We start from the raw sequence: 24,123 nt of genomic DNA, 5'->3' as shown, positions 1-24,123 counted from the left end.
AGGATTTGAAACAAAGATTTTCGATCTTGGTGGATGTGATGCCTAGCCCTTTGCCCATTTGGCTCAAGTTCAAGGACAAAGAAAAAATTTAGAAAATATTGGAGGTGTGGAATGGATGGCTGTGAAAATGTATGAACTACAGATTATAAGACTGGAACACCCTCAGTTACTCTCCCCCTCCCCTGCCCTAAATGGACATGTCTGAAACAGGGCAGTGACCAAGTAAAGCCCAGATAGACCATACCCTGATTCCCATGAGGCTACCATTGCTCAAAGTAATCCTGAACCTTGTCAAGTTGGCGGCACATTCTGGCATCTTCAATGAAGGCTTCCTCCTCTAAGGGAAGATCTGGATGTAAGTCTAGATTTTACACTGGTGTATGAGCAGCCTGGCCGGCAATTAAGAGTTTGCCAATTACTTCAATATTCATGATCTCTTTTACTTCTGACTGCAAAGTTTTGAAGCAAGATGGTCACCCCCGATTTTAAAGACGTACAGCACTGGAACGAGATTTTAAAGACGTACAGCTTGGCAGTGGAGGGCCAGGTCTAGAACCTAGGTCCCTGGATTGCAAGTCTCATTCTATTTTCACTTTGACACTACAGTCCCTGGATGAGAGAATTAAACAATATGGCAGAGAATGTCAGTGGCATTACCACTGTCAGAGCAGCACCACGAGAGTGTGGAAAGAACACAGAAAAGGCCTGAGATGTTTGGTAAGGTATTACCCCCATCATCTGGGGCTGATTTATAGCACAGTGGCTAAGAGCTCAGACTCTGGGGTAAGGGACAATAGGTTGAAATCCCAACTCCACCACTCATTAACTAAGTGACCTTGGGCAAATTATTTTTACTCTGCGGACCTCAGCTTCTTAATTTGTAGAAGAAAGATAAGAACAATATCTAGACTTTGTTAGATTGTTGTAAGGATAAGGTATGCAAAGCATTGTAGAAGGTTGCCTAGCATACTTTTATAATACTTATATATATATTTAGTATTTTAAAATACTTTTAGTAATCGTATTAACTGCATGAAACAGTGTTAATCAAATGAAATTCTACTTGATCTTCCAAACCTCTACTAGCTCGGATAGTCCACGACGTGCTTTGCGCACGGCGGTCTGGGCGCTTACCGCGAGGATGGCGATGACAATCCCCACAGCGCAGAGCACAGCATCATTGATTGTCTCACCGGTTTTCAGCGGGTACTTGATGCTCTCGTCATTGCAGTAAAACCCCCGGTGGTAAGGCTTGATGGTGCTTGTCTCAATGATGATGAAGGGCAGGCCCGCTGGACCAGACGGAACCATCATCGCATATACCAGAAAAAAACAGGAGAGAGGGAAAAACATCAGTGAGAGGAGGCCAAAGAAGAATGACCTACAGCAAAGACCACCCCAGATAACAACATCGATGGCAAAGTTAATTCCTTGCATTTGATCTACAGCCTACAGAGAGGCTTCTCTACGTGCACCCCCTTCCCTCCTTTAGTGGCCACTAAGAAGGGTGTGGTGTGATCCTCTTGCCTTGTCCAAGAGCACAGAGGGAGGCGGTGGAAGTGGCAGGGCAGGAGCTTTTCCACTGCTCTACAACATCCTGCTAAAAATCAAAGCCCGATTTGTAATTATTACTAACAAAGCCCCAAATCTAATGATGTCTCATGATGCCTCCAAGTGCCTTCTTCTCTTAAGTCAATCATTTCCCCCTTGAGAAGCTCATGCCAAGACTTTGTGGCTTGGAATTCTGAAGACTCTGGAATCAGAGAGACAACCTGAATTTGCACCCCAGATCCACCACTTCCTAGCAATGTGACATCTGGTTCTCTCTCCATCTTCCTGAGCCTCAGTTTCCCCACAAATGAATTGTGGTGATGACTAAAGGGGAATAGGAAACAAAGCACATAAAACTCCTAGTACAGTGTTCGCGCATAGTAGCTGCTTAGCGAATGCCATTTCCAGTGCTTTTCTTTCACTGTTCAAAGAGTCTTTGACAAGACTGAGCAGAGCTGAGCTGGGCCCTCCTGCCTACAGACCTGGAGCAGAGCCCAAGGGCATCAGGGGTACCGAGGCACTCTTGCAGCTGCTGCTAGTTTATCAATGTCCAGCTCAGTTGCCATTCTCTTAAAGGTCATGGAAAATGGATTCCATCACCTGCCAGGAAAGGCCCTCATAAGCCTGAAGCAAAAAGTGAAGGCCCACAATATCTCTTTCTTGGACACGGCGGCAGCTTCCAAATTGGTCTCCTGGCCTTCTGTGCCTCTTACCCACATCCACCAGTTTGCTTCCTGACCGTAAGTATGTCGTGGCCACGCTCAAGCTTCTTCAATGTTTCCCCATTGCACAGGACAAGATGACATCCGTAAGTATGACCTCCAGAGTTCCCCACGACCTGAACCTCCTTGATACACCCTCCAACAAAACAGGACACAGAGCCTCTGTCTCGGTTCATGCTCTTCTTTAGGCTGGAAAGACACTTCCTCCCCTATATCCAAATTCAATACCTAGCCCCAAGGCCACCTCACAATGGTGAGTAAAAGGTGAAGTAAAAGTGCAAGGTAAGCCACTGAATGTCAGGCTAAGGAAGACCATGAAAACCACCTTGTCGATGATAACAGCCCACCACTGCTGTGCACTAACAACAGGTGACGTATTTTGCAACCATTTTTGCATTGACTCTTCCAACAACCCTGAGCAGTCATTTTAAAATCACTTAAGCACTACTATCACTCATCTGCCAGTGGAGAGGATAGAGGCTCAGAACGAATGCTTAGCTCACTCAGGGTCTCTCAATCCACCCCAAAGTGCCTAAATCCCTAATTTAACTTTGCAAATTGGTTTCATCCATATATGAATTTCATTAGTGGAAAAAAAAAAAACCCACGATAAGCAGCCGTTTAAAAGATAAGATTCCATTTTCATGTTTTTCAAAAAGAATTAAGCTCATGTCATGTGGCTCGAAGGCCCGGACGGCCTCTTAAAGAAAAAAATATATATATACCATGAACTCTGCAGTTTTTCAATGACTTTGGTCCAGACTGGCAGCGATAAAAATGCTCACTTTCTAAAAAGTGTATTTATGTATCACTGTGCATACACACATGGATTTATTTGGTTTTATTCTTTGGATTTATTTGAATTCTACGGCTATTTATTTTGTGACCCCCCCCAACTGCTTCCTGCTAGAACAACAATTTACTTTATCAAATTCATACTGGTGCTTTGAAAAGAAAGCCCAGCCGCACACCGCAGCGCTGTGCCTGACCTTCGGAGAGTAAACACAGAGGGGCCCTGGAAGGCAACAACTATTAGCTCTGCGATGGAGAAAAGGAAGAAAGGGAAACAGGGAATCCATGTTCTGGCTTCGAGATGGCAAGTGCGGTTAGCTGATCTTCTCGGGTTGGGGGCTGGGAGAGAAAAGATATCACGTGGGCCTGAGCCGTCTTCATTCCACTGCCTAAACATTTTGAAATGTGGCCAAGTTGGCTATGAAAAGGAGCTGTGAAGCCAGCAGCATGATATTAATAGTCCACTTTTAAAGTTCCACACATCGTGATAAACACCGTTAGCTTCACATCTGAGCCCGGTCACAGTCTCTGTGGTGCCAAGGAGCCAGAGCGTTGCTAATAAAAGGAAGGGAACAGACCCCAAGTTCCTTACATTTGTGCTCCGCTCCTAAGGCCCCCAGCTTCTATTTTTACTAGTGTTCACATGATAGGCCTGTAAAACATATGTTCATAAGGACAATAAAACACATATAAAAGAGCTGTGGAGTCAGACTGAACTCGGTTAATGATCTCAACTCTGCTCCCTACTACTCGAGCAAGTTACTTTTCATCTCCAAAACCCCCCTCTCATCTGCTCAACGGGAAAAACAAAATCTTGCTTTGGGATTGCTGGGAGGATATAATAATGTATTCATTCATTCATTTGTTCAACAAATATTTATTGAGTCTTAAATATGCCTACTAAGTACGAGGACTACAAAGATGACACAAGTCCTGCCCTCAGGAAGTTTACAATCTAGTAGGGGAAGACACACATCATGGAATAAAACCAGTACAGGAAGTTGCTTTCGTTGGAAGAAACCAGGCAGCAGCACAGGGTAGTGTCAGCACCGAGTCTGGCACATACTGTGGACACTCAGAAACGCTAAAAGGAAGAAGGAGGGGAAGTCCCACAGAGAAGGTTAGGAAAGAAAATCTGTCTGGTCAGTTCCTCTGTACTCTTAACCTGGGAACAATCCAAATCCTTTTCCTTCCTTCCTTGTCCAAGGCTTGGGGAGGGTTTCCGGTTCCAATTATGTGGATGATGGCCACAAACAGACAAGAAGTTGGATCGGAATATGGTCCATTTTATTTTCTTGAAAGGCGTGGAGACGGCATTTAGAAAACCCGGTGGCCTTTTCTGTCTCCCCTACAAACTTGTGGTATGATTGGGGGTGATGCCAGTCAAATCTTGACTTGGCTCCGGGAAAAGAATAACCTCAGATCCCCTTCAGTTGATGGGAAAAGCATGAACATGTCCCCGCAGTGGGACAGCCAGTCCTCAAGAGACATAACACCATGCCTTGCCTCTCCACGACAGAGACGAGGCGTTCTTTTCCAAAACGGGATCTCCATTTCCAGCGTTGGCACCATCTTTATTACCAATCACTGCAGTCCCTGATCATTTCATTATAAGACCATTCCCAGGGCTAGCCACTGGGAATCAAGGGGTAAGTACATCAAAGTACAGTGCCTGCCCTCAAGAGGTGCATCGTGTTGTAAGATCATGAAAACAAGTGCACTAAAACATTTTTAGTGTGAGGACTGATGGATGTAGAGAGTACAGCGCGGGCACAGAAGAACACTCGACTACAGACACTAAAGATGGCCCGGATGGGAGGCTTAATTTGACCCTCATGTGAGTCGGAGGTTTTTCTGGGGTCCAGGGGTTAAATACACTCATAAAAACAGTGTAGTTTAGGGATCGCAATAGGCCATCCACAAAACTGATGGCCATTGCCATCACGAGAATACAGTTTTAAGTTTGGCTACAGAGCTGGGAGAGATACACAAGGTACCGAGGACCCCCACATAAACTGTGGCAGATCTGACAAACCTGCTGCCTGTTCTGTTCTCAGCACTGATGGGGCTACTGAGCTGGAGTCCCAACCTTCCAGTGGCCCAAAGGCCAACAGGAGGAGCAGTCATAACAGCTGACACGTTCAGTCACCCTAAGGTTCAAAGGGATTAAAGTGACTTACCAGCATCCCTCTGTCCGCGGTAGGGGTGGACAGGGCTCAAATGCTCTGACTCCTGGGCGCTTTCTAAAGTAAATGAGTCACTTAAAAGAGAGGGAAGGAAGCACCTATGAGTTTAATACATTAATTGAAGCCCAGCAAATCTCATGGGCTTTGAAGAAGAAAATGCTCTGTTTGGAACAGTCAAGGCAGCAGCACTGGCTCCTGCTCTCTGAACATTCACTGTGCACCACACACGACAGTACTGAATATAATGAAGACTCCGAAGCCAATATCCCGGAATTTAGATTTATCTAAAATGAAAGGTACATTACAAGCTTTCTGCAAAGCAGAACCAAAATGTATGTAAATAGACACACACACACCACACACACACACACACACACACACACACACACACACGCCCCATCTGGTGATGCTAGACCTCAACTCAAGCATTTCTCCTTCTTTTAATCAAGGATCAATTAACTTCCTGAACCTCCAGGGACCTCTTGGGATGTGTAGGCTGCAGAGGAGGCGAAATACGAACTCACTGACAAACACTTAACGGGCAGAAAATCAAAGCATGAAGAAAAGCCCCTGTGTTGGGTTCAGGCCTTTGAAAGTTCTTGGGCTTCAAAAAACGAACACTTGGGCAGGTTGGGCGGTTTGGGGGTGGGGTGTAAGAAAACATGGGATAAGTTTCCGTGGCCCACCCATTGATAAAGTCATGTGGGAAGTGTTACCAAAGTGACCCAGCCCCAGAGCCCTGCTCCCTCCAGCCACAGCTTCAAGTTTGTGCAAAATTAAACACAGCCTCCTGCTCTCAAAGTGCTTTTTAGAAAGCTCTTGTGAGGGTAGGAAAAGAGTGGGGGTGGGAGAGTGAACGAGAAATTTTTGCACTTTTGCATGACCGAAATCGGAGCATCGGGGAGAGATTTTCCCATCGCTCCTATGGACCATGTCCTTCAAGTACTTTTTCCAGAGTTGTCCAACTTTCTACTTCACCCGAGTTGTAGTTACCTTAAAATAAGCCAAGTTCAGCATCTGTGTGAGTGATAATTAAACTAATATCTGCAGAAAGCCTACATATCTGCTCACAAAATAATACTGGATATAGAATCTGTGTGTAGGTATCAAGCACAGTCTAGTTGCTCAAATGATTCTGTGACAGGAATTTACGCATCTTATCTACGGTTATAGAGTTCTACCAACTTTACTGTTTTACTCACTTTACAAGTGAAAAATTAAGGCTCAGAAAGTTTAAGTAGCTCATCTGAAATCAAAGCAAGCAAATAGCACCAATTTGGACCAGATGTGAGAAGCGTAGGTGGACGCCACCGGGCTTCTGATTTCAAGGAGTTTAGAATCGAATTAGGAATTCATGTATTTTCATCACCACAACAGCTCTGAAAAGTTGCAGGCCATTACTTTCATTTGTACCCAACAGAAAACTGAAACCAGTAGTGTCGTAACGTGGCCAAGGTTCCCAAGTGAGTCAGTTGGTTGCTGGGATTTGAACCCAGGTCTGTCTTTCTTTGGGCTTATGTTTTCTTACTCCATGACCTGACCCTCCCTTTCTTTATAAATGTCTTCCCTGTTAAAATATGACCGACTGATTTTTTTTTTAATCACTTAAGGCCAGAATGGTCAACCCAGCTACTACTTAGAGGTTCAAAATACAAATATTTATGTTGCTTGTAAGTGACAAGGTTTCTATTTAAAGTAATTAATTGCTACTTGTCTTAGAAGTGTGCAAACTTTCTTTGGTTTACGATATTTGTCCAGATTTCTAGACTGGCCACAATCCAGATGAGACAAACCTAAGTTTACTATGAAGGCATTTCCCACCTTTGAAAGAGGCTGCCATGAAAAACGCTCACTGTTGGCTGGTGTGAACATGCAGTATTCTGGGTCTAGAGGTTCTCTTTGACAAATGCTCAGTCCTTCGGTGCTGGAAAGTTCAGGCCCTTTCTTTACAAAAAGAAGACTGTCAGAACTTAAAGCAACCACATGGTAGAAATGAAGAAAGGAATGGCAGATCCAATCCTGGTCCCTGGGTTTCCTGAGCCCAAGTCCTTGGTCTTAGCTGGATTCCACAAGCATGTATAGACAGTTCCTGAGTTTAGTTTCTGGGCACTGTGTGAGGTGCTCAGGACACAACCTTGAGCACTGTTTCTGAGTTCCTCAACTTTGGAAAAATCTCAGATTCCGTGACAAAGAGACACCTGTCTTTAGTCTAATCGTGGGTATGAAAAAGGACTTAGAATGATCTTTCTTATTTGAAAGGGCTTAAAATAAACACATTTTATCCTTTAAAATAAAGAACTTCAGCCACCTTAAAACCCCCAGCTCTGGCTGTTTCGGCTTTGGTGCAGTTGGATTTTTAAAGGGCTGTCATATCTACCAAGAACTAAAAACTCAACCAACGGCCCATGATTCATACCTTTCACTGAGAGAATTCCAGACCTCTTTGGTTGCCATTATGTATTTCACAAACAAGATATTTTATTTCTAGTACTACACAACTACTAGAGCCTGAAGGACTAACGATTCCTCCTCTCCAGGTAAAACTGGGTCACTTCCCAAGACCTCCTTCCTCTCTTTTCTTCCCTCTTTTAAAAGGGTGAGAGTAAATTTACATTCATTGGGCACTTATTATGTGCCAGGAGGTTTGGATATATCAACTGATTTAACTCTCCAAACAACCCTCTAAATTAATTTTCAGTACACAGCCAAAGCACTGAGGGTCAGAGATTATAATTTGCCTCAGTGCCCACTATGCTGATAAGAGGTGTAACCAGAGTATGCAATAGAATACTCTGACTCTAAAGTTCATTCAGAGACAGGGCCAGTTAGCCTTTATTCTTACGTAAACATGAACTCTGTCTATGCAGATTATTCACAAAGCTACAAAGCTCCGCAAAGTGTAGGTTGACCTTGAACAAGGATAAAAAGCAAGGCTCCTCCTCCTTAGATGCTGAGATGGATTTGTACAGATCCGGCCACTCTCCTGCCTCAGTCTCCCTAATGACCCAGATGTGTTCATTTTCAATACACTGCCCAGAACTAGTACAGAGAAAGAATCACATGCGTGCACAGGGTTTTACAGCTCTTACATAAATGATCACCTCTGATCTTCCTGACAACTCTGGGAAGTAATGTTTTTAACATCTGGATTAAAGTACCACTGGCAGACTCTGATTCAAGACCTAAATATAAATATCTTTTCTACAAAGGAGTCTACTCAGCCACGTAACCCACTCTGGCAGAGTTACTTTTTTCCAATTTAACCAGGAACTTTGGAGTCAGGCAGACAGGATTCCACTTCTATCACCTGTCATGCTTACTGTGTGACCTCGGGCATGTCAGTTTACCTCCCTGAACTCCACCTGCATCATTGTGCAATAGGCCTTTGTGTAATAGTTCCCAACATAAAGAGTGGACTGGAAGGACTAACTGGGACAATTTATAAAACAACCAGTAACCGCTGGGCTCCATAAATGTTAATTCTTGCTTCTGTATGTGACAGGAAGCCATGGAAAGCTTTTAAGCAGGGATAAGATGTGATCAGAGTTCTGTCAAAAGCCACGGGCCCACCAGCCTCTTCCCCAGTGCAATCTGATCCCACGGGAAAAGCATGCTCATAAAATCCTTTAATTCCAGGGACTTCTAGGGATTGTGTAAACAGAAGGGGCTTCGATAGTGGTTAGCAGGACCTGGCACCCTGACACAGAGAAGAAATACCACAGCAGGAACCCTGCCCCGTATTCTCAAAGATCACAGGAGGCTGAATGGGAGGTAAGTCTATAATAAGGGTGAAAAAACATTTCTTCTTATTTTTCCAACAGTTAAACATGCATTCATCAGCACTGTGCTCCCATCCAAGCCATGCTATCCAGGTGTACACAAAACACCAGGTTCACATGGCGGTAAAATAAACAATATGGGGACTGGCAGGACATCAGACACCTGGGAGGGTCAAAGCTTGAGATAGTCAAAAGGCAAGACCGGAGCCAGACGCAGTGCCAAAAATGAAGAGCTGGAGCATTACTGGAGGCCTTACAAGAACAACGTCATGCTGATAGGAAATCCAAGGCCGTCAGGGTATTCCAAGTTAACCCATCAGGCTACACGGTCCTACCAAGTTCTAGGTTGAAGGTGACACACTGGCAGTGCATGGCCGAACCTGGCCTGCAGAGATGTTCCGCTTGGCCCACCCAGTGTTTAAGATTTTTAAAATTCGTTGTCAACATTTAATAACAAGAGGTCTCACATAACATTCAGATCTCAGCTTCTGAAGCCAGCTCTACCGCCCTGTGGCAATCAATGCAGGCAGTGGTAACTGGCTGCACAGATTCTCCAGGGCACCACCATGCCCTGCTGTCTCCCTGAACCAAGGCTGTGTCTCAGTTCCATTCCCATTGAGCTTGTACCGTCAATCTTCCTATACCTGGTCTACTTCAGTCATTTATGTTAATCACCTGGCCCCTGGAGACGTTTGGCTTTTCCATCCGTACTCTAGAGAACATAAAGTCCTTGGCTGAAGCCATAAAAATAGAAATAATGAACTCCTGATTCAACAATGTCCTCCGTGATAGGTGATGGCTACATTAGACACATATGGATGAGTATGTGCATGTGCGTATGTCTTAAACTTAACCAAAGACTGTGCCTCCTATCAACGTTTTCAAATCCAAAACTTGTGTCAAGTCATCACTGCAAGGCAGTTAATAACATTTGCATTTCAGACATGAGGAAACTGAGGCTCAGAAGCTACGTGACTTGCCAAAGGTCTCACGGTTAGTAAAATGAATGAGGGTTGCTCTTGAACTGTTGGTGGGAATGTAGATTGATACAGCCACTGGAGAACAGTGTGGAGGTTCCTTAAAAAACTAAAAAAAGAACTACCATACGACCCAGCAATCCCACTACTGGGCATATACCCTGAGAAAACCATAATTCAAAGTCATGCACCACAATGTTCATTGCACCTCTATTTACAATAGCCAGGACATGGAAGCAACCTAAGCGTCCATTGACAGTTGAATGGATAAAGAAGATGTGGTACATATATACAATGGAATATTACTCAGCCATAAAAAGAAATGAAACTGAGTTATTTGTAGTGAGGTGGATGGACCTAGAGTGAAGTAAGTCAGAAAGAGAAAAACAAATACCGTATGCTAACACATATATATGGAATCTAAAAAAAAAAAAAAAGGTTATGAAGAACCTAGGGGCAGGACAGGAATAATGATGCAGACATAGAGAATGGACTTGAGGACACGGGGAGGGGGAAGGGTAAGCTGGGACGAAGTGAGAGAGTGGCGTGGACATATATACACTACCAAACGTAAAATAGATAGCTAGTGGGAAGCAGCCGCATAGCACAGGGAGATCAGCTCAGTGTTTTGTGACCACCTAGAGGGGTGGGATAGGGAGGGTGGGAGGGAGACGCAAGAGGGAGGAAATACGGGGATATATGTATATGTGTAGCTGATTCACTTTGCTATAAAGCAGAAACTAACACACCATTGTAAAGCAATTATACTCCAACAAAGATGTTTAAAAAGAAAAAAAAATGAATGAGGGTTGGAAGCCAAGGCTTGTTGAACTACAAAGGCCTTAGCAAGTTTATTCCATGAAGCTGGTGGTAGGTAGGGCCAGAATGAATCTGCCTTACTGGCCACTTAAACAATGTGGACGTGTTAATAAATTACATGGTTATGCTTCAGAAGAAAGAAGTGGACCCAACTTATACACGTCAATGTGATAGAGTGTTCTATTTTTCAAGGCAATAGTATTAAAATGAAAACAAAGCCTCTTTCTGATAGAAGCTCATTCATTCTAAAAAGTCAAAGCCAAGTGAGAAGGAATTTACAAATTAAAATCCACTAGATAATTGTTGGTATTACAAACCTTACTCTAGTGGAGTCAGGAACATTTCAGTAATACGCTGGTAAAATTTTGGAACTACAAGAGATCTGAGGTGTCATTTATTCCATTTACTAGATGGGAAGGCTGAGACCCACCACCCCCTATCACTGTAATGAATCTTTTCTGGTAAGTCTCCTCACTAGCTGAAAGTCTCTTCAGAAAAGGGTCCATATTTTATTCATCTCTGTATCCCCAGCACAAAGAATAATTCCTGGCACTTAGTGGGTGCTCAGCGCATGGGTACTGAATAATTGTATAGGAAACAGACTAAAATTCCCAGGATATGGCTCCGCCCCCAGTACACTCTATGACCCCCCCGTCTTAGATTCTCCCCAATACCTCCCCCTGTTTCTGAATTTAATCTAATCTCTCTCATATCCCCAAATCCTGTTTTTTTTTAACACAATCTCCCAAAGCAACACAGTACCGCATACCCTCGCAAAGAGCAGACAATTGCACCAGGAGTAAATTATGGAGAACCCAACCAGCTTCAAGTCTCAGAGGAGTGGTTGAACTGGATGATCTCTAAGACACTTAATCTTCAGAGTTCCCCAGACATTTAGGTGGTGAAACTATCAGAACATACTTGGAAGGGGTAAACTGAGGAGTGATTCAGTGCCACACCCACCCTAGCTCGCAGGCCAAGGGCTAAAGGATCATTTTCAGCACACCCCGACCTAACCCATTTGCTGTGATCCTCTTGGGAATCTCTGCTGCGAAGAAAGTTCCCAGTAAGAGGAAGAGCATAGATTTCAAGAAAGCAACAGACCTGGATTTGAAAACCGGGTTTGCCACTTATCATGTAGGCAATCTTCAGCAAATTGCTTAACTTCTCTGAGCCCCAACTGTAAAAAGAGGACGCCAAGAGCCACTCTGAAGAGCTGTGAGGATGAAATACCATATGGTAGGTATTTAACAAAGGTTCGTTCCCTGCGCTCCGAGTCTGAAAATCGACTCTCCGGGACTGTTTCCATGCCAATCAACCGGCTTGACTGGTTTCCTCAAGAAGGTCACCTGACCAACCTGGACACGGCTGTGTCAGCTCAGACAAGGACTGTCACTCGAGCTGCACAAGACTGGAGCAATTCCAGTGCGTGGTGGAGAAGACAGCCCTCACCCCAGGAGCATACTCCCCACTCCCAGCCCTGTCAATGTTCCTTTTGTAAAACACAGAAACCTTCTTCAAATCTGACAGCTGCCACCTGCACAAATAATTCGGGGATGTAATTTTGTAACTGAATACAAGCCCTGAAAGCTGAAAAGTTTGAAGTCCAAAATAATCCCTTTGACCTTCTGCCTAAACACTCACTAATCACTTTTTAATTTGTAGTTTATTTCCTCTCTCTGTGCTGTCCTTCTAGCCTATATTTTCATTTTAGACATATCCCGGGAGTGAACGGCATCACAGAACACCTGATTAAAGTAGAAGTCAAACTTCTCTCCCAGACATCTGAGGCTTGGTGCATACCCCACTGAGTTCTCCAAGTTGCAATGGGTGGCCAGAAAGTGAAGGAGAAAAAGCCTGCTTTGATGGAGGAAACTCCACACTGAGAGAATTATGAGCTACAAAAATTAATAAGAAGTGGTCCCTGCCCTCTAAGAAGGCATACTCTGGGGACAACTGCCCATGATGCCACATGACGGGAACTTCCACGTAGGCATTTCTAAAATATTCAGGGAGCATGGAAGATGCCCTTTAGCACATGACTCAGCAGCCAATAGGTGTGCAATACCGGTTTATAGACTAGCTCAATAAATGCATTTCAAAGATTCCTTGCTGTTATTTGAATGCTAATGATGTATTTAAAGCAATACAAACAAACAAAAAGAAAAATCCAGAACTGGGAAGTCTCCCCCACCCCAAAAAAACTGCTTCAGAGTTTCACCCTCATCCCCTACCCACCTCTTACTCTTGAGGCAAAGTGAGAAAAGTAGTTTGAGGAAGCCTATCTAATTCCTAACACACAGATGCTGAAAAGATGCGAAAAAGGAAAAACTGAGAGGTAGAAATGTTGTTCAATTCAGAAGAAATTTCTTCCTTGGAGGAAAAAGGTTTCTAACTTAATCATCACTAGGATCGCTATAAATTATAGTAAGTTGAAGGCAGATAGATATATTGGGGTCATTCTACTTTGTGTCTGTTCTAATAAATTAGCCAACCTTTCACCTACTGAGCAAGAAAGAATCTCAAGTAGTCTGAGCTGGGTCAGCTCAGCCAATATTCTGGAAGGAAAATGATCTCCACACTAGTTTTCGATTCAGTGAAGTAATGCCTGGTAGCGATAAGATAGCACAGTGAGTTTGGGGAATTTAGTCAAAGTTTCTCTAGCCAAGGCCACCTTAAAAACAAATACTAACCAATGGTAACTGATAATAAAAACTTGTATTCATCAGCATTAACTCTGCTGCTAACTAACTATATCATTGCACTGCTGCTCTCTTGGGCTCTATTTCTTCATGTGCAAAATGAAAGAGGTGGTCTTACCAGGTGTCTTATGGACCTTCCAAAGTTTTCACCTTTATCCAAGGAGTGCAGGGCATCTTCTGAACAAACTGAAGGCTTTCTTTCCATGGCATCTTTACAGAGCAGATGGGCATCACCTCCTGCCCACTATCCCAGCTGGGGTAACTGGGGAGCAGGCTACTTTAAGTTTGTGAAGGTAACCTGGCCAAGCAAAGCCTTCCAGGGTTCAAAGATGCTCATTTATAAAGAACAGCCTCAGAAAACATCCCCAAATCTGCAAACCTTCAGATACAAACCAAATTCATGATAGGCAGCTCTTGGCTCAAAGAAGTAGGTATCTATCAGCAATACTGCAGTGTGGGTTAGAGGCGGGGGGTGGGGGTGGGTGGGAATTAGCATCAGTTACTCCTGCAAACTGGATACTATTCTAGGCACTTTGAGCTGGCTCTCATTTATCCCTCCCAATAATCCTTTCCAGTGAGCAGTACCAGCTCGATTTTGCAAAGGCCAGAACAGAAGATGAGAAATAAGGTCACAGAGCAGCAGGGCAGAAACGCCGCCGGGTCAGGCTGGCTTTGCACAGTGCCCTGCAGCCATCCCATTTCCTACGTTTAGGTGCCTTTGCCTGGACCTCAGAAGGGGTACTTCTCGTAAATGGGTCAGCCCTCCCGAGATAGAGACCCTTGTGCTCTGGGGCCGCCCTTGGTGGCTCTGGCTGTGAGCCCCGCCCCTTACCCACCAGGATCAGGGAAACAAAATGTGGTCATCCAGATGCACGTGGGAGAGCGGGCTGCAGGGAAGAACTCCTAGGTGGCTTGCTATAGGAGCCCTATTGTTCCAGAGGGAAGCTCTTTTGCCAGAACTCTCCAGGAAGCCACTGCTCCATGATGCATTTTTCAGCTGTGGAGAGAAAAGGGTAGTTCCTGGGATGTTTATTCCACGGTTCTGGAAGCCAGGCCCTTAATCCTTGCAAAGCAGCAAGGAGCCAGCTTCTCTCCGAGGGACAGAACGTCTAGAGCCCTTCTTCCAAATAAAAACATAAAAACTCCTCAACATCCCCTTTGCAACCTCTCAAAGTGAATGAATCAGGAAAAGGGGGAGGAGAAGGTATTGCAGCCCAAGGAGGGGGCTTTGAGGCCTTCCCTGCAGCCCTCCTCTCCTCATGACCCTGCCCACCTGACCGCTCTATTGCGGTAAATTACAAAGCCCACACTGTTCTCTCTGCCTATCCTCTCCCGCCTGTCCATCCGCATCACCACCCCCGACACACACATACACTTTCTTAAAAGGGCGGAATGCCAAATACCATTATTCTCCTTCACCATAGTATCGCCATGAGAGCTGCCTGGTATGTCTGCCTGAAAAATGGAAGGTTTTCATTGAAATCTCGGCCTCCCCTACAGCTCTCCCTTTGTGGAAATGGACTTGGAAAAAAATGGAAGGAGGCCCCCCTGGAACCTAATTGGGCCAACAAGAGCAGAGGGCAAGGCCCCTGGAATTGTTCAAAGGCTCCAGGCATACCTGACTGCGCCCTTGACAGCCAGTCAGAGGCCTTCTGCAAAGCCACCCTCTGCGGCCCCGCTCGGTCCCTCCGTGCAGCAAGGCTCTCTGTGATGGCAGCCTCACCCCTGAGCAGGGACCCTATTATATGATCTGAGGAGGGAGATGTGTACTTACAGTACATATATTACCCAGGGATGCAAACAAGTATTCCCGCGCAGGATGTGAGTCTCAGAAAAACTCTTACACTGCCCAGATTCATCAACTGAGCACCAAGAAAAATTAAAAAGGGTCTTCCAGCTTTGGTTTGGTTCGGTGGTAGTTTGCAGCGAGCAGACCCAGGTGCGAGTCCCTCCCCTCTCCGCCAGGTGTAGCGGTGTGACCCTGGACTAGCGAGTTCTCAGGATCTCCACGTCCTCATTGGCAAAACACGTCATGTCATGCAGTTTGGAAGGGCTGCTGTGAGGATTTCCTGAGATGGTGTGTCACTCAGCCCAGCTCTAGCAGATGCGCTCTTAACGTTTCTTCCTTCCCCTGCAAGCGCACCAAGGGGAGGGGGACAGATTCCTAAGGATAGGACAGGATCCATGAGAAATCATGTCTCCTATCATGCCCCAAGGACTGCTGAGAGCAGAGCTGCATATATGGGCTCCAGCCTGTCCGTCAAGATGACAGAACGGGTCTTGGGGAATTAACTATTGAACAAACTCGCCCTTCACAAATCCCATCCAAAGGAGTGGTTTGATGCCTTTTAGTACACTGACTATACAAAATACTGAAAGAGCAGCGCACTTCAAAAGCCTCACAAAAACCCAGGCCTGGGTTTGGCAGGAGTTCCTCAGCCACTGGGTTTTTCTGTGTGTGGTTTATAATAACATGCAAACCTGATGCCAGGTCCTAATCTATTAAGGGACTGCCAATTAGCAGAAGGCTTAGAGCTGCAGGTTTGAGCACTGGGGAGGAGGTCTAATTAGGCTTGCAAATCACTTCTATCCATCGCCCCTCTCCATCTGACCCAGGCTATACTGGCCAATTGTTCTGCATATAGCCTTTCTGTATTCCTTCGCACACAGCTCTTTGTGTGTGTGTTTGTTTTAAGGTTCCAGGCCTGAAGGCCAGTGCTTATTTTCATGTCTGTCTTTAAGGGTGACATGGGGGATCGAACAACGTTACCCTCTGGATACTGACTCTCCGATTTGGCCAATCATCCAAACCATCAGGGGCACTTATTAAAAGCACATTCCAGGCACTGCCCAGAACCCACTCAATAACTCAATCAGAAGTTCTGCGGCGAGGGCCTGAGAATTCTCCTTTTATAATAAGACCTTGAGATGATTCTATCCCAAGGCGATCTGGGAATCACTACTCTAAAAAGTCAAGACCATTTCACGTTTGAATTCAAGGGGTTTTACAATGGAATTTTTATATGCATACACCAAATAAACAAAAATTTTAAAGCATATTGAATATCGAAGGTTTACTGAGTGTCTATTTTGTGCTGGGAGTGGGAAATACTGAGATGAATAAACCAGGGCTCCTGCTCTCAAAGAGCTCCCTATTTAGGGGGCTGGTAACATTCCCATAGAAACCCCGTCTTTCCTACTGGGGCTCCACACCTGCAAGCCTCCTCTCACTTTCTCTTCTGCCTTGTTGTGAACCTAGCTTTCCAATGTCTTTGCCAAAACAGCTCTGAAAAAGAAACAGAACGATTTCAGACACCAAACATCAGAGGCCTATCTTAGAAAGGGAGAAAAAAAAACCTACGAAACATATGGTTTCAAGATACAGGAGAAAATATGTGGTTTAGGACTGCCTGGTCTGAGATAGAAGCAGAGTAACTTTGGGGAGTAACTTTAGGGGGCCTCTGTGCAGCAGAATAAGCCCAGGGCTGGGTCTTGGAGCCCAGCATTGGATTCTTCGGTGACTTCAGAAAGTCCCTTTTCCTCGCCAAGCCCCCTTATCTATTAAAGAGAGGAGCCTGCACTACTCGGTTATATCCCAAAGCATATTTGGCACAAATTGCTCTCCCTGGAGACTTCATCAGAGTTCACTTTTGAGTTTCAACAGGGAGATGTACAACCTAGAAGAACCACAGTTCTCCAGAGCCCTTGCTAAGAAAAGCTAGCCTAAATGGTCTCTAACCAGCTCCAAAATTATGTTTTGAGGGTATGGCTTTCCAACAAGACTGATTTCCTAGCCAGCAGGGATGGTGTTTCTTATTCATCCTCTACACATTGCTGGGTGCACAGCAGACACTCAAAATAAAGGAATACGTGTGGGGTAGACAGTATGGCCAAGTTGTGTTTGAGAGAGAGCACCCTGGCGGCCATGGGGAAGAGGGACCGGAGAACAGGACTTTACATCTAAAGCTCCCTGCTCAGTGACACATGACAAGCATCTTCCCAAGGAAAAACCTTCTGCATTCTCTAGACACATCCCCATCCGCCCTGAATAAGAGGTATGAAAGCCTCTCACAGCCTGGACGCCAAGCTAGGTCCAGGACAGCACAACTCAAATAAACACTGCCTGCTCTCCAGGAGAGGCTGGGCCTGTTCCCCTCCTTGCTTCCTACACCTCTCTGAAACTCATTGCTAGTCTCAGACCCTCTCAGGTTATCTTAACGCACAGCACTATTCAAAAGCATTACCAGGCGTAGACGAGAAGTATGAGGCTAAAGGGGGTGGCAATCCATCTGTTGGCTACTGAAGCACATGGCAAAGAGGAGCATGGTATAGCTCCACGTGTGTGTATTCTGGAGTCAGACACACCTGGGTCCTGTCTCCACCTTAAACATGCCAGTTAACTTCTCATAGGGATATGACATAAAAAAGATACCGTGTGAGAAAATGTTTCACACCATGCCTAGCACACTGAAATGCTCAATCGGTGTTACTCGTATCATGAATATGAGATGGTGTGTCTTCTGTAAGAAGGAGAGAGACAAGCGTTATCTTGGCCAATAAAGAAGTCTACTATGTACTTCACAAAGAGTTACTGATTATGTATCATGAACGTCACCAAGCCTTTGGGTTTTTTATGAGATGGGAGCGGGTGACTGACAATACAGACTATCAAGAAAAGCACGGGCTTTGGGGATTAAATGGATTTGCTTTTGAAGTTTGCATCTGCCTCTCTTTAGTCCTGTGACGTTGGGTAAGCTGCTAACCTCTCCAGGCCATCTGTAACATGGGGCCAGTGGAGGGGTTACTCTGAAGTTTAGAGGTACAGTACCATATACAGAGTGCACTCAATTCATGAAGCTATGGTTATGGCCGCCACAAAATACATTGGAATGAAGCAAGATGACTAGGGTAGCCCTATGTCCCCACGTGGCAGTTCTTCCTTTCCTTTAAAGCAGGCAAGGGCATATGTAGAGTTTTCTACAATTCCAATGTCTTTTCGATGTTTGATTATTTCCAGCTAAAGGAAAATAACTGGGGATTTTCTCAGCACTTCATGTTGGTTTGAATGGAATGTCACTTGGATCTTCCTTAGTTCACACCACACTATGGAAACTATGTGTTCACTTTCTTTTCATTCATTTTTGTCCAATAGATATTTATTAGGCACCTACAATGAACAAATCACAGATGTAAGAGCAACTGGGGAGATGCAGTGATCCTAAGTTAAATCGTTTTCTTTTTTAATTCATGTGGGGAAATTAAGAAGAGTAGTGATTTGCCCAAGTGCACTCAGTGACAAAGAGACACAAGTACAGGTATCCATGAGCTGTACAACTGCACCATGACTGGCTACATTAGTCGGTTATTGTTATGCTGGTTCTAGCCTTCCCTAGGGTCTAATGGGGTGTGTGTGTGTGTGTGTGTGTATACACACACACACATATATATATATATATATGGGGTGCAAGTGTGTGTGTGTACATGTGAGTGTTTGTGTGTGGCTTGCCATAATCACTAATGCAGGAGAAGGAAAATGAAGAACTAAAAGGAATCTACAAAAAAGAGAGACAAACAAGATAAAAATTGGTGACCCATATCTAATACTGATTGGTTTTGCTATAAAGTGTGAACCAGTTGCCAGGGAATTGATGGGATGCTATAAAGCCTACAGGTCACTGTATTATAAATACCAGTACTTATCTGGTACTTTCAGATAAGAATGGAAGAGTCTGTGCAACAGGCTTAGCAAATGCTTTAGAGCAATAAAACATTTTAACTAAGTATAGTGTGCTGTACTTAACTTCATTTTTAAATAACATGATTTACACAGGTTTCAAATAGTCAAACTCAGTTAAATTTAGCAGTTAATAACCATCAAACATTGTCTCACGCTAATTAAATTCAGATCAAAGAATTTTTTTTCCCTTTGTTCATGGTATTTTCAAGTCATGGGGAGAAGACAGGATGAGATGCTAACGCAGCACTCCAGATTCACTCAGGCCAAAATTCAAATCTCCAGCTACTTGGCCTGGGTCTCAATTTCCTCATATACAAATGCGGGCTGTTAAGGATTGAATTATGCCCCACCTCAAAAATTTCATATATTGGAATTCTAACCCCCAGGACCTCCGAGTATGACCTTATTTGGAAGTGGGGTCTTTACAGTAGTAATCAAATTACAGTGACGACATTAGGGTCAGTCCTAATCTAATATGGCTGGTGACCTGCTGCAAAGGGGATATTTGGACAGAGAGACACGCATACAGAGCAGACAGGGAGAATGCCATGAGAACATGAAGACGGCCATCTACAAGCCAAAGAGAGCGGTCAGGAACAGATCCTTGCCCCACAGCCCACAGGAGGAATCGCCCTGCATCACCTTGACTTCAGGCTTCTATCTCCGTAGCTCTGAGACAATACACTTCTGCTCTTTAAGCTATCCAGTCTATGGTACTGTCACAGCCATCAAGCAAAACAGGGGCAATAGTACCATTCCCAGGGTGAAGAGAAGAGAAAGGGAGTGGAAGAGAAATCTATGTGTGATTAAAGGGTGATGCTTAATTCTGAATGATCATAAAGGGTCATATGGTCAAGCAAAGACAAAATAATTTTCATTATGGTGACTATTAGCAACATAGAAAATTGTATGTAGGACTTCCCTGGTGGCACAGTGGTTAAGAATCTGCCTGCCAATGCAGGGACACGGGTTCGAGCCCTGGTCCGGGAAGATCCCACATGCTGCGGAGCAACTAAGCCCGTGTGCCACAACTACTGAGCCTGAGCTCTAGAGCCCGCAAGCCACGACTACTGAGCCCGCGTGCCACTACTACTGAAGCCCACGCGCCTAGAGCCCATGCTCTGCAACAAGAGAAGCCACGACAATGAGAAGCCAGCGTACAACAACAAAGAGTAGCCCCCGCTCACCACAACTAGAGAAAGTCCGCACACAGCAATGAAGATCCAACACAGCCAAAAGTAAATAAATAAATAAATAAATAAAATAGAAAAAAATAGAAAATTGTATGTAGGACTTCCCCGGTGGCGCAGTGGTTAAGGATCCTCCTGCCAATGCAGGGGACACAGGTTTGAGCCCTGATCCGGGAAGATTCCCACATGCCACAGAGCAGCTAAGCCGGTGCACCACAACTACTGAGCCTGTGCTCTACAGCCAACGAGCCACAACTACTGAGTCTGCATGTCACAACTACTGAGCCCACGCGCCTAGAGCCTGTGCTCTGCCACAAGAGAAGCCACTGAAGTGAGAAGACTGCACACCGCAACGAAGAGTAGCCCCCGCTCACCGCAACTAGAGAAAAGCTGGCACGCAGCAACGAAGACCCAACGCAGCCAAAAATCAAATAAATAAAATAAATAAATTAAAAAAAAAAAGAAATAGAGAAGTAAAAAAAGAAGGTCCCTGCCTCAGGTTTCACTGTCAAGGTTCCACATAAACCCTCACTTATTCTCTATACCTCTCCAAATATACATAGTATATACAGTATTTTCCCCAAATTGTAATCTACCATACAAATACTCTTAATTCAAAGAGCAAGAGAGAAAAAAAAACCCAAAAACTAAAGAGCAAGAGAAAAGCTACGTGTGTGGCCTGGTATCTGTAAACACACCAGAAAGGTTTCTTCTAAATGTTGTTCAATCAACCAATCAGACATTGTCACTTCTCTGATTAAGTCCTGTCATCAAAAACACCACCTTCGGTGGGAATCAAGACATCCCTACATCTGATGACAACATCCAACTAATATTAGGGGAACCTGTATGCAGATTCAAGGCCCTGGCACCTCTGAATTCAAGAATGTTTGCATGGGTTGATCAAGCCTACGTCTGTAAAACTACTGTGTAGGAACAATCAATAGTAAACTGGCACATAAATAACGCTCCAAGGCAGAGACCGAGTAAGCTTGGATTCTTGACTCTTGGAAGACACGAACACATGGGCTACATTATCGATACACATTTGGGGCACAGAGCAAACATCTAAGATCACTAATACACGAAAGGTTGCCCCTTTTTGCCTCACATCTTTGAGCCCTTTCTGTTCCAGAAAAATCAGTTTTCCAAATGTACAACCCAAAGCCACCGCGCTTCTTCTATGGCGACGGGTTCCAGCTCCCAGGCTCTCCAGCGTAAGTTCTCTTGCCCGTGGTCCTGCCAAACCCACCCTTTTCCTTCTGTTGTTCCTACTCTTGTGTTTCCACTCCCCTCCCTCTGTCTCACCAAGCCTTTGACAGGAAGTGGGTCTTTTCTGGTCACGGAAGTTTGTGCTTAATAGGTGAAGTTTAGATATATCAGAATGAAGAACTGGGAATTCCCTGGTGGTCCAGTGGTTATGACTCGGTTCACTGCCAGGGCCCAGGTTCAATCCCAGGTCAGGAACTAAGATCCCACAAGCCGCATGGCCAGAAAAAAGAAAAAGGAACAGGAAAAGAACAGGAAAAAAAAACCCACGAAGAATAGAATCCATCAGAATTTAAATTATTTTCTCTTCCTTAAGCTCCATCACTGAGCCTTCCCCCGTGCTTACAGCCCTTCTCTGCCTGAACTGGACTCCTTCTGTTGGTCAGTGTGCTGCTGTTTGGAATACCTGTAAAGGTGAGTATTCGAAGTTTCACTGCAGGGAAGGTCAAATGTAAAATCCTGTGTGCGTGATGGAGGAGAGGAAAGTCATGTGTGCGTGAACACATTGGGAAGTACTTCAAGTTTTGGTTAACTAAATGTTGAGCTCCTTGAGCGGGAATTGTGCTGTTTAACTTTATACCTCCATCAAGCTAGCACGTAGCAGGTGATCAGTAAATATTGCAATTAAGTGAGTGAATGAATGAATTCATGAATGTGGTTGCTTTGGGTCTTGAAAGAAAACCACTGGTCTTCAGGTCAGGCATCTTGCTAGAATGGGAACGTCCCCATGTACCTTGGAGGCTCATTTTCCTTTTCTGCTCAAAGACATACCATGTCATTAAGTCCACATTTTAGAGGCATGCCGATGAAGCAGACAGAGGAAAGATGACAGCTTCCGAAACCAACTTTCGAGGCTTTGGAAAGAAAGTCTCACTGTATGGAGAAACTTTATACTTCCTCCCATCGGTCTCATAGTGCCTCTTCTCCTCAGCGAGTCCTAGGGCGCTTTTCCAATCCCACACTGCTCTGTGCAGAAGCCAAAGCCCAGTTTCCTGCTTCAAAAGGCCCTTTGTTTGGACTCTATTTCCAAATCGGCGCATCCTGAGCTTGAACCATCTTGCTTTTGAGAACTCTGACGCCTTGGCAGCAGAAGCCTTTGCCAGCAGGTTTGTGGTCCTCACAGCTTTCAAAATCCTCAATGCGAGGGTATGTCTATAGCTAAAAACTCTTTTCATGAGAGGAGGGGCAGAGAAAGTATTATTTTAAGAGTTGCAAAAACAACTGCAAATTGACTCTTTAGTCTTTAATTGCTACCAGAAGACTGAGAACTTCTTGTTCCATTGTATTCAATTAAGACGATCGTTTTAATGAACTTTAAATGATATTGGTTCATAGGCTCTGCTCAATCTCTTGGGCAAGTTTTGCCTCAGAACACTGGAATGCATTAAAGACAAATTTCCAACACGTTCTCTCCAAATTGGAAAACACCTTCCTTTAGCAAGCGCAGACAGAAAGGTAGCTACATCTGTACAGCTACTCGATGATTCCCTGGAAGGACTCCAAAGTTACTTTTGGCAGATCAGGTAAACTGCACCTAATCCGTACCGTGTACACTGCACATCCTATCAATCCAGGGAGCACTCTCTCTTATTCCTCGTGAAGCTTGCCAACTGTGACAGAAAAGTTTCTAAATAAAAAGGTTTTAGAGAGTAGGGTAGAGATTAATGTGGAAGAGCCTACTGTCTGTATCTCCCAATCTTGGGACACTCCATCAGATAGGAACTGTTGTCCTTCGTTTACAGATGAGGAAACTGAAGTTCAGAAAGGTTACAACCCTGGCCTCGGGTTGTAAGCTAGCAAATGGTGGAGCCAGGATTTGAGTCCAGAACTGTCCCCCAGGACACATCCTCTTTCCATTGTGCCATATCGCCTCTGAAAGTTTAAAACTTTCTAACTCTTGAGATTAAACTGTGGGAACTTCTTAGGGTGAATCTCTTTATCTCTCCTCTTATGTCGCAACCCTGTACAGGATTCAGCAATTCAACACGGATCAAGACATCTAACCGTGAAGCAATGTCCTAAGTGTGGAGTCTTTTATATTTGATGACCTCAGCAGAGCTTAAAGATCATCTAACTCAACTGCCCCATTATTTAGGGAAGGAAAGTTAACCCAACAGAAAGTAAGTGATTGAAGGTTGCTACCTAGTGTCACAGCTGGAAGGACTTGAAATAAGGAGGTGAAAGTTCCCCAAGGTTGGGGTAGTGAGGGTACAGAATGAGCAGAAACCAGACTAGAGATGAATACTCTTTCCCATAGGCAGAGAAGAAGGGGCGGGTGCTCTGAAGAGCAAAGGCATGATCCAGAGCCAGAAGGCAGACATCTGTGGGGTGTGTCCAGGAAACAACCAATACGGATGAAGGTGGATGCCAATCAGAAGACCTGTGTATTCAAAGTAAGG

At 44.6% G+C, this 24,123-nt stretch overlaps 1 protein-coding gene across 2 annotated transcripts in view; it reads right to left on the bottom strand.

Annotated features, from left to right (window-relative positions):
• Positions 1–24,123, bottom strand: part of PLPP3 (phospholipid phosphatase 3) — an 82,456-nt gene that overhangs the window by 40,016 nt on the left and 18,317 nt on the right. Inside the window, exon 2 of one of the 2 annotated variants that reach the window (XM_019942405.2) lies at positions 1,135–1,292. In XM_019942405.2, coding sequence (XP_019797964.1) covers positions 1,135–1,292 — 158 coding nt within the window. Of the gene's footprint in view, positions 1–1,134; positions 10,157–24,123 lie in introns of those variants that run through there. The other variant, XM_019942403.3, reaches the window with a different exon arrangement.

This window comes from Tursiops truncatus, chromosome 1 (genome assembly GCF_011762595.2).
Source record: "Tursiops truncatus isolate mTurTru1 chromosome 1, mTurTru1.mat.Y, whole genome shotgun sequence".
Lineage (NCBI taxonomy): Eukaryota > Metazoa > Chordata > Mammalia > Artiodactyla > Delphinidae > Tursiops > Tursiops truncatus.
This window is presented reverse-complemented; position numbering and strand designations above follow the sequence as displayed.